Source organism: Brassica napus, chromosome C9 (genome assembly GCF_020379485.1).
Source record: "Brassica napus cultivar Da-Ae chromosome C9, Da-Ae, whole genome shotgun sequence".
NCBI lineage: Eukaryota > Viridiplantae > Streptophyta > Magnoliopsida > Brassicales > Brassicaceae > Brassica > Brassica napus.
Genome location: NC_063452.1, coordinates 27,903,901 through 27,914,745, shown reverse-complemented (window position 1 = coordinate 27,914,745; position 10,845 = coordinate 27,903,901). Strand labels below are relative to the sequence as shown.

General features: G+C 35.6%; 1 protein-coding gene across 1 annotated transcript; it reads left to right on the top strand.

Annotated features, from left to right (window-relative positions):
* The first annotated feature begins 3,728 nt into the window (after positions 1-3,728).
* LOC106430990 lies at positions 3,729-7,222 on the top strand. The gene is made up of 5 exons (XM_048767819.1): positions 3,729-4,071; positions 4,410-4,603; positions 4,802-5,770; positions 5,847-6,293; positions 6,674-7,222. Exons 1-5 carry the CDS (start codon positions 3,729-3,731, stop codon positions 7,220-7,222), a joined length of 2,502 nt encoding a protein of 833 aa, XP_048623776.1.
* The last annotated feature ends 3,623 nt before the right edge of the window (positions 7,223-10,845 follow it).

Here is a 10,845-nt window from a genome sequence, read left to right as displayed (position 1 = left end):
GCGTTTTGATTCGAACCGAAAATCTGGATATCCGTTACTCTACGAAGCAAATCAAATACTAAAATGCAATATCCGTAAAAAAAATTCACAAATATCAATATTTATAGAAACAGATATCCAATTTGATCCGTTATATGCATATATATATACATATATTTAAATAATTATATATAAGTTATATATTATAGTTTATATAAATTTTACAATATTTTTGTTTTTAATTAATTTTATTTTAAGAATTTTTATTTTCATGTATTATTTTGAAAAAAAATGTCATTTAATATTAATTAACAGTATCTTTATATATTTATCAACTATATTTATATACTTTTACATACACATACATGTGCACATTGACGTGAGCACCTTATAACTAAGTATTTACCACAACTGAAATATCTAATTTTTTGGAAGTTAAAATATTCTTTTTCTTAATGCTTCTTTCACTATCGACCAAATTGTAGTAAAATGATTTGTCCTAATAATTTTGTTTTTTTAACTATTATCCGTTTAGAAACTATAATATGAAACCATTGGTTCGACATCACGACTATCTAAGATTCATAACATGAAAACAAACAAAAAATAGTAATTTTTGATTATCACAGGAAAAAAAACAAAAACATCAAATATTTTAACGGAACAAACCAAATAAATATTAATTTAAAATGATAGTTATATTTTAGGAGATAAAAAGCCAAAAAACAACCTAAAACCGAACCGATATCCATATTAAACAGATTAATGTTTCTTTAATTCAAAATAACGAAACTAATAATCACATTCCGCGCAAGGTGCGGGTTATTACATAGTTGTTATTATTATACATAAAAAATCATCATATTTCGCAAACAGGAGTTAATCTGAAAATCCAGACTGTAATAAAACAATTAACATTATATATTGATGAACAACCAATTTGTAATTATTTATTTGATGAACTCATGCATATATTAATAATGTGATTGCATGACTAAATCAAAGTCATGTACTAAACGCATACATATATAATTTTCTTTTTCATTCATAAATCAGTTCCACACTCTGTTATGAAAAACTCTGCAAGAAATAGGACGAACGAACTTTTCTCGAAACTCCGCTAGAACATTAAGGGAAATTTGGGATCATATCCATTGTAGGATTTAAATGAAGTATATATACATAGCAAAGAGAAAGCTATGATATTTATGTAACGATTGCTATATTGCCCCTTCCATGCACCATTTATGTTTGAATGATTTTTTTTCTTTCTTTTTTTTTTCTTACAAATATGTTTTCCCCTTCTATTATTAGTTGCTTTCAGTTTCTTGTAAAATAATTATTGAACTTTGTAGTTTACATAATTAAAACATAGATTTTTTGTACACATAATATGTTTTGAAAATTTTAAAACAGACATATATTTTATAAATTTTATATAATATTTTATAATCGCGGTTTTAAATCTATACTACTTTACACATATATATAGTATAGTTAGATTTTATTTCTAAAATGAAACACAATGTTGATGTGTTCCATTTTGTTTAAAAACATAAAATAGTACAATATACTTTTCCTCTCCCTCTCTCCCTCCCTCCCTGCGCCACTTCCTCCTTCTCCTCTGTCCGTTCCTTTGTCTACTTATCTACCAAGTCTTTATCTTTCTTATCCTTCTTATTTTGTTTATCTCCTTCATAATGTGTTGTTGGTAGAAATTATTTGTCATGTACTATATATTTAACATATATAGTATTGCACAATGTCAAATATTGTATTAAAGACTCTTACGTGCGGGGAGGGAGAGCGTTGTCTATTTTCATACCAAATTGACACATATATCAATGCATGACTATATTCTTAAAAAATGAGGCTGTTATGAATATTAAGCAAAATGACTAGAACATTAACTCATAACTCAAAATAGCAACCATAGTTAGCTTACAACTCTTTATTTTTTTTATTTTTTTTTACTAACCCCCTTCATGCATTTGTTCCTTTTTCATTTTGTCTTACCACAGGCATCTATAACTTGGTGAGGAATATATTTGCCAATTAACATTAGAGACAACTGATTTAGACAATTCGTCACTTTTTTCTTAACCCAAACAAGTTTACTTAGCAACACTCACAATTTTATTTTGTTTTAAGTTCACTCAGATTTTGATTAATGTGTAAAGTTCATTCTCTTAATTCTCAACCCATAAAAAAGTTTTTAAAAGCCAGAACGTGTAACGTTCGATGCATATCTATTACCTGTGGAAAGCGTGATACAATGCGTAGAGAATAATGAATGGTCAAGGCGTAACTTAAAACCACACACGTTTTTATACTTTTTTTGTTTTTTCGTCGCACACTTACATATTTTCTTCTCTTTTCTCCATCCACTATTTCAAAAGAAAACGATATACTCCGGTTACCACGATACATTTAACCAGAACAATTGAAAACGTGTTAATTTAGTTGGGAAAATAAGAAAGAAATTCCGAACCTTTACAGAAGAGAGAGATATAAACTAACAATATTATGTACTTGTGTTTACCTAATATTGAAACATGCATATACGTTTGTCATTTGTTCTTATCTTCTGATGCTATGTAAATTTAATATTCTATAAAAGTTTGAATCCTATTCACACATACATCACAACAGATGCCAGTATGAAGGACGATAATGTTTTGTAAGAAAGTTAACACCTGGCTTGAAATTCCTGGAATCCAACATATGTCGTCGTAATAATGGAGCAAAATGTAAATCCGTTATTTCAATAGCATTTAGGAGGGTGTATAGGACAAAAAGTTTTAGAGGATTTTAGTTTTTTTACCCAAATTCATTGTTATTCAATTTTTGAAGATTCTGGTGGTGGCGAAGCTTTGTTTCGGAGGTTACAACGAAAGTTTAGAACAATTTGACATTTTAATGAATAATTTTGTTCTTCTCAAATAGTAAGAGGAAAAAGAATATAGAAAATTACTAGAATGTATAACAAAAGTTGGTTTATTACTAGAGTGTTAAACATCTTTTTAAAATGACTAGTTAGTTTGGACACCCATAGTAAATGATTCTAATGACTTTTGGTTAGTTTTTTTAATTGAAATTACTTTTAAACATATAATCCACATCAATAATTAAAACTACACATCACCACCACAATAGAAACCAAACCGTCTCTTCTCCAACATAACTAAATCGAAGTTTAAAAAAAAAAACTAACTAAGAACATCGTTTTGTCGTCTCGAAGAAGAACCGTCGAAGAAGGAACCGCGAGGATACTCCCACCCTTCGTCATCGACATTGTCTGTGTTAACTTCTTTTTTGTCGAAATAGCTCTCTGTCGTTGTACTCTGTTTTCTCTATTATCATCGTGCCCGAAATCAGAATTCTGAACTCGTTTGTACGAAATCGTCTTCGCCGCATTCTTATCTCCAAGTTCGTCTTTTCCGGTAGGATATCGCGACATTATATATTGTGTTTTGTTGAGTTTGTGGGTCAGTTATGTATTATATTTCATCTGATTTATATTTTGTTGCGACTGAGATAGAGTTGTGTTGCGGCTGTGATTTTGTTTTGTTGGGGGTTTCGTTGCGTCTGAGTTTGGGTTTTGCTGCGGCTGAGTTATGGTTATGTTATGGCTGAGTTATATTTGTGTCGTGAATAACCTAATGTTATGTTATGACTGTGTTACTCTTATGATGCGACTGAGTTACTGTTTTGTTGTGGCTGATTTTATTGTTGGGTTATATGATCAGATGGATGCTGCTGAAGTTAAATCAGGGGATTACCCACCAAGACTTTACCCTGAAAGGTCTTCTAACCTAGATGGTAAAGTTATTAATCACAATTTCCATCCAGGGCATTTCCCCCACGTTAGAGAAACAATAAGACTTGATGTGTGGGAAGAACTGGTGAACTCTCCCATTGGAGTAGTTGCTAGGCTAGCTAAACGCGAAAGCATGTGGTCTGGTAGGACCGTGCACTATCTACTGTGTAGACAGCTGCGAGTTATAAACAAGGAGATATGGTGTCTCATGGCTGATGAGGCTATAAGGTTTAGCTTGCTCGAGTTTGGTAAGATCACTAAGCTAAACACAGGTCCATTGCCAACAGAAAAATTTGATCCTGGTCAATACAACGAGTTTTGGGGGGGGGGGGGGGGGGGGGGGGGGAGTTGAAGGTGCCGCTTGGGATGGGACCAAAGTTAGATGAACTGAAGGCAGCATTAGCGTTCTGTCCGCTTTGGAGTTTTGAAAAGCGCAAGTGGTTGGAGCTGCTACTTCTTCAAGCCATGGGAGTCTATTGTTTGCATCACAATTCAAGGATACCCTTTCAAAGTGCAATAAGGGTATTCGATGATGAAGCCATGAGGTCGTATCCATGGGATCGGACTGCATACGAATTTCTAATTGACTCTGTTAAAACGTTGGCTCCAGATGGAGGTTCATACACAATAAGCGGCATGAAGGACGCGTTATTGTTTTGGGCTTATGAATCCGTCACATGCTTCGGTGAGAGTTTTGGGAGAGTGAGCAATAACGAAGACGTTCCGCTTTTGCGATGGGGTGGAAAGCGTACACGTGCAAGCTTTGATAAATTGTTGTCTGCCGAAATCAAAAAGCATGGCAAAGTAAGGTTTAACGCTGACTTAATTTATTTGATGGCTGAGTTCGGAGTTACTTAATGGCTGAGTTATGTGTTAAATTACAGCTGAATTATTTTAGTTGATGGCTGAGTTATGTGTTAAATCACGGCTGAATTATTTTAGTTGATGGCTGAGTTTTGTGTTAGTTTGGAGGCTGAGTTTTGTTATAACCTGGTGTTGCAGGTGCGTGTGAGGAGAATGGTTTTGAAGGACTCAATTGAAGAGATGTTTCCTATTTGGCCGGGTGAAGATGATGACCCACAACTCGTTAGGTTGATAACAAACATACATTCAGGTAGATTTGTGAAAGGTTTGTGGGAAGTGCAGGGGAATGCAAAGGGGAAGGGGAATGCAAAGGGGAAGGGGAATGAGAAGAAGAGAATGAAGGGTGGAGTTTCGTCAGAAGCTGAGCCACCCACTAAGAAGCAGAAGAAAGTTAAGACACAGAATGAGTCTGAAGCTGATGCAGCGGGAAAGGGTTCTAGCGAGAAGGAAGGCAGCAAAGAGTTGGAGTTGGAGAACAAAGCGACTCTAACGACCATTGTGAGTACTCTGGATATTATTTCCAGAAAATTTGATCAGGTTGACTCACGGTTGGAAGCTTACGAGTTAGACCGGAACAGACCATTGATGGACCAAAAGACCATTGATGACAGGGTGAATGCTTTACTGGAGGAGCGTCTAAAAGATCTGGGGATTGGGAAAATTCTCGAAAACCATGATAACCCCTCTCCACAATTATCAGATAACTCTTTATCGATGGCATCACCGGTGGTTCGAACGCATCAGAAGTCTGTTAATAGTCCAGCGTTAGTAGCTGCGACTACTGGTAAGGAGTTTGGACCGAAAAAGAATTTGGCCAAAGAGCTTGAAAAGGAATCAGGGGTGAAAAGGACTTTGGATGAGGAGTTTGGTAGTGTCGATAAAGCTACTGATATGCGGCCTCTTGATTTCGTAGTAGTTTCTCCTGCAAAGGCTACTAAGGATGATAAGGCCACTAAGGATGATAAGGCTGCTAAGGATCCAGCCTATGGACGCGGCTATAGGCGCAAGCGTATTGTTAAGGGTGAGGAAGCCGATGAAAAGAAAAAAGCAGCGCAGGCAGATGTTGCGTTTAAGAGGAAGGAGAAGGCTGAGGCTAAGAAAAAAGCTGTTGAGGATAAGAAAAAAGAGGCTGAAGCTAAGAAAAAAAACGGTTGAGGCTAACAAAAAAGAGGCTGAGTTAAAGAAGAAACAAGAGGCTGAGCTAAAGAAGCAAAAACAGGCTGGGTCAAAGTACAAAAAGGTGACTCCGCCGCGTGACGGTGTAACAAGATGCAAGGTACAACCTGATGTAGAGGACAGTTCATTGGCTGATATAACTGACGAAGTTGTTGCAGAACAGAACGAATTCGCGCCGGAGTCTGATGTCGAGAATTCTGAAGTGGTTAGATCTGCTATAATTAAGGACTACCGGGAGAAAAATGTTCGGTTAACTCCAAAAGGGTTGTCAATGACGGCAGTTTCTTCATCATTAGTTTTTCCGAATGTAGGACATGATGGAACGATGTGCATGAGGAAGAATGTTACTCCTTCATCAGCAATATATGACCCTCTAGCACCTGTTGATCCGGCGCTATTGGAGAAACTTATGCAGCACATCAAGGCAATTCACCCAAACCACCAGCAGCGCCCGGTAAAAAAGAAGTACTAACAGCTGATCATGAGAGTGACTTCTACAGCATACTCATCCATGAGAGACCGTGGCCGGAGAATGAGTATGGATGGGTGTTTGATAATGTAAGTCTTTATTACGGCTGAGTTATATATTATTTTATTTTATTACGGCAGTGTTAACTAATTTTTACGGCTGGGTTATATATTCTTTTATTATATAACGGCTGAGTTATATATTTGATTACGGCTGACTTGTTAATATTATTTATGTAGTATGTCGTGGCGTATATGAACGTCCTCATTAAAAGGTCCATGGGATAGTCCACTCCATTCTGGTCCAAGCGGATTGCCTTCGTTGACGTTTGGTGGCAAAGTTTTTTGATTCACGATTACGCTCAGTTCAAGATGAAACCCACAATGTTCATGTTCAAAGGCAATGGTTATGAAGATATGATAAATGGTAGGATTCCCGATCATTGTCAAACAAACTTGAAGTGGTATGAAGATGTGGATCACTTGTACGGATGTCTTCAAACCGGCAGAAATCACTGGGTTGCGTATCACGTGGATCTGAAGAAGGAGAAGATTGATTGCTACGATCCAATCTTTGGAGAGGTAACACTCGAAAGTGAGCAGAGAATTCTGAATTCATTTAAACCGCTGACGCACATGATTCCCGCTATGTTGAGTGCACATATTCCTACCAATATCCGACCCATTAGCAGGAAGAAGTTCTCATTCAGAAGGAGAAGCAAAAGATACACTCCACAAAACACCCAGGTTGGCGATTGTGGGGTGTATTCGTTGAAGTTTGTGGAGTGTCTAGCGCTTGGTGTAACGTTTGATGGGATAAACGATCAAAATATTCAAGGTTTACGGATGAAGATGGCAGCAAATATCCTCGCTGAAGAAGGAAATGTTGTGACGGACCAAATGATGGCTAATTGAACATGTGTTGTTATGAAGTACTTGACTTATGTTGTTGTTGTTTTATGATGAACTTATGTTGTTATTTTGTACTTGACTTATGTTGTTATTAAGTATTTGACTCAGTCTTATTGTTTTTATAACCCTGCCGTGTCGTATATACGTAACTCAGATTTACCCCAAACATACCCTATAATCGTAACATGTTTATATAACGCAGCCGTATCGATTAGTATTAGTCAGCCGTTACGATATTATAACTCAGCCATACCTCAAACATACCCTATAATAAAAAAAAAAGTTTATACTTTAAAATGTTAAATTGAAACTCCAATTATATATATGAAGTAAATATATAATCAACTGAATGTGTCTTCTTTATTGAATCTACGAGTTTAGAATCAATCTTGATCTTGAGGTATATGTTTGTCTTACAATTACTCATAAACTTAACTGATACATATAAGGTGTGAGCATAATTCAAAACTCATAAACTATTATTGTGTTATCTATAAATATAAAGTTGGCTTTTTCCCTTCTCATGACATGTGGAAGAAGAGTTTGTTGACATGTGTCCTCATGTCTTTTTTTATATTTAAATTCTTCTTCTTTTAAATTATTGCAATTTTCTCCATCAATTTCTAATTGTGTATTATCTAATCATTCTCACACTTATTAGTCTCTAAAATTCAAGAAATAAATAAAATAATATAAATATATTTTAAATATTTAATTTATTCACACCTAAAATAGCAAGACTTTTCATCATTTTATTATTTTTACTAATTTTTATTATTTCATTTACAAATTATATTTATTTCACTATTAATATCATAAGATAATCAAATTAAGAATACAAAACTAGACAACCAACACATAAACTAAGAAAGCGGGCCAAAGGGAGAATAATAATCGAAAAGCCAAAGCCACGAAAAACCGGAAAATATATGCCTAAAACACCGGAATCACAACCAGTAGCTAAAAAGTAAGAAACACCTCACAAACTAAACAAGAACATACAAGACGGCATGCAAGTGAAAAACCACAAAGCTCTGGATAAAAGTGACCAAAGCTCCAAGAGACTAACTCCGCACACCTATACCAAGGAAAACATGGAAAGAAAAATACAACTTGAGAGAATGAGAATGGAAGACAACCACCAAAAAATCAGAGACTAAACTTGAGGCCAGAAATAACCTTCCAAGCCCACATAGCATACACGAACGAAAACATTATCCAAATCTCGAGTGGCAAACATGGTGAAAGGGAGAGCCACCAGAGATGCGATGAAAGCTACAAAGAGATGCAAAAATAGAGAGGGAAAGGGAGACATAGCGAAATCAGAAAACTATGGAGCCGTCATCGAGCTATGAAAGAGAGCATAGAAGTCAGAACACCAAAAACTAGATCTTGAAAACCAAAACGAGCAGAGACTATTGACGGTAAGCCAACGACGAGGAATACAAAATCAAAAACGAATAAACTCTGACTCAACCAAGGAGATGCAGTTCCTAACATCAGCTGAAATCTAAGGAAGAAGAGGAGCAGTCAATATTGACTGGAACAACCTACAATGCTGTGGGAAGCAACCGAACAACTGAAAACTCATAAACCTGATCTGCAACAAATACCATATAATCTCATAGGTGAAGAAGACAAGGAAGAACAAGAGAAAAATGTGAGTCTTTTTCCGGTGATGGTGAGAAGCACCGCACACCAGAAATGTAACGAAATACATAGACGGTGAGGGCTCAAGTTTAAAATATGGGGAGAGGGCAAAAAACATCTTAAAAATTATAATTTTCAAAAATAAGAAAAAAAATATAATACAATTTTGACAATGAAACCGTTAATTTTATAATCAACAAATGCGTAGATGCAAAGTTATTGAAATTCAATATTAGTTTACGTTAGAAGCTCATTTGACTACTAACAAGTACTATACACACAACAACACATTATTCAAAAAAAACAAACGCAAAATATATTAACTTATCACCTACTACATAACACACTAAAAACATCAAATAATGATCTTAACAAATAAAAACGAAAACATAATTACATTATCCAAAAAAAAAATCATGCTCTTAGCAATAATAATACAATATTCCGCGCCAAGCGCGGACATCCCCCTAGTTTATCATGAATTTGTGTTTTTATAACTATTCTTGCACCATAAATCCAAATCCCAAACTTAAAAACCCAAAAAAGCAAACCTAAACCCTAAATAAGCAACCCTAAACCCTAAACCCCGTTTACTAAGTCAGCCGTAAATGTGGTCTGTAACTCAGCCGTAAAGTGTAACTTCATCCTGACGTTTGGCGGGAAAAAGATAACTGCTTCTTGGAAAATTTTAACTCGAGACGTTTGACGTTCTGTACCTCTCTATATATTGTCTCCTCTCTTACACCTTTCTCTCTAAAAAAAACCTAAACAAAAACTCTCTATCCCCATCAAAAGTTATGACGATTGTTCCTGGTTATTCGACGATGTTAGAGAACAGTGTCAATGCGATACTAAGCTCTGTAAATCGTGAAAACCTCCCTCTTCTATACGCTGGTCCGGGTGAATTACTTGACACAACCAGTACTATCTGGTTCAAATTTTTAAGTGATCTCTCTCTCGTCATCCCGTGGATTCTTGCAGAAGGCTGGGTTCATGATTGGCCGACTTACCGCACAATTCCCGATCATTTTAAGGAACGATGGTTTCTTCAACTCCCTGTAAGAACAGTTTATCCACTTAAAATGGTAGCATAGCGTTGATGAGTTATTTTTCTGTTGTGTTCTCAACGGTTTTGTAATTCTTTTTTGTTGTAGCGCAAAAACACATGGGATCGAAGGCATAATTCGACAGTTTGGAGACATTTTAATCTTGTGGCCAGAACGCTATTTCGTTGCCAGATGCGCTATTTGAAGAGAACTTGGGCAATCGAAGGCGACAAGCCTCCGTGGATGTTAACAAGAGTCTGGCGTAATCTCGTCCACATGTTTGAAGAGTTTGGTCCTGACAATTTTGGTTTCTGAAAGTGATGCCTTGTCTGTATTTTGAATCTGATAATTTCGGTTCCTGAATGTAAATATGTCGAATTCATATTTCTTGTATTTTAAGTACTATAACCCAGTCATAATGTGTTTGTTTAATTCAGCCGTATCTTTATAATAACTCAGCCTCTACGTATAAAATATCTCAGCTGTGAATGTTAACTTAGTGAAAACTTAAAGTTAACTCAGCCAAAACGTATAAGGTAACTAAGTTGTGAATGTTAGTTTACGATAAACCCAGCCATAAGTGACCGAAACTCAGCCGTAAATAAATTAATCATAATTCAGCCATTGTAAAATGGCAAAACCCAGCTGTGAATGTTAATATAATACATTTCTAATGTGATTTTCCACTTGCTTGATTGGACTGAGTTGTCGATTAATTATGGCGCGTGTGGAAAATACGGCTCAAACCTAATATCGAGGCTAATTATTTACAGTCTGTGACGCATGTGTCGAGGGATTTACAATATCGACACATTTAAATATTATTTTAATTATGGCGCGTGTGGAAACGATGCCGTTTCATCATGTCGTCTTTCTCACCCTAATTCCATGTAATTCCATTTCGTTTCTGAAATTGTTTTGAGAATCAAA

Coding starts and splice junctions, on each gene's coding strand:
- LOC106430990 (XM_048767819.1), top strand. CDS start 3,729: ATGGATGCTGCTGAAGTTAAATCAGGGGATTACCCACCAAGACTTTAC. Junction 4,604..4,801: donor AAATCAAAAAGCATGGCAAA/GTAAGGTTTAAC, acceptor CTGGTGTTGCAG/GTGCGTGTGAGGAGAATGGT. Junction 6,294..6,673: donor CAAACCACCAGCAGCGCCCG/GTAAAAAAGAAG, acceptor GATTACGCTCAG/TTCAAGATGAAACCCACAAT.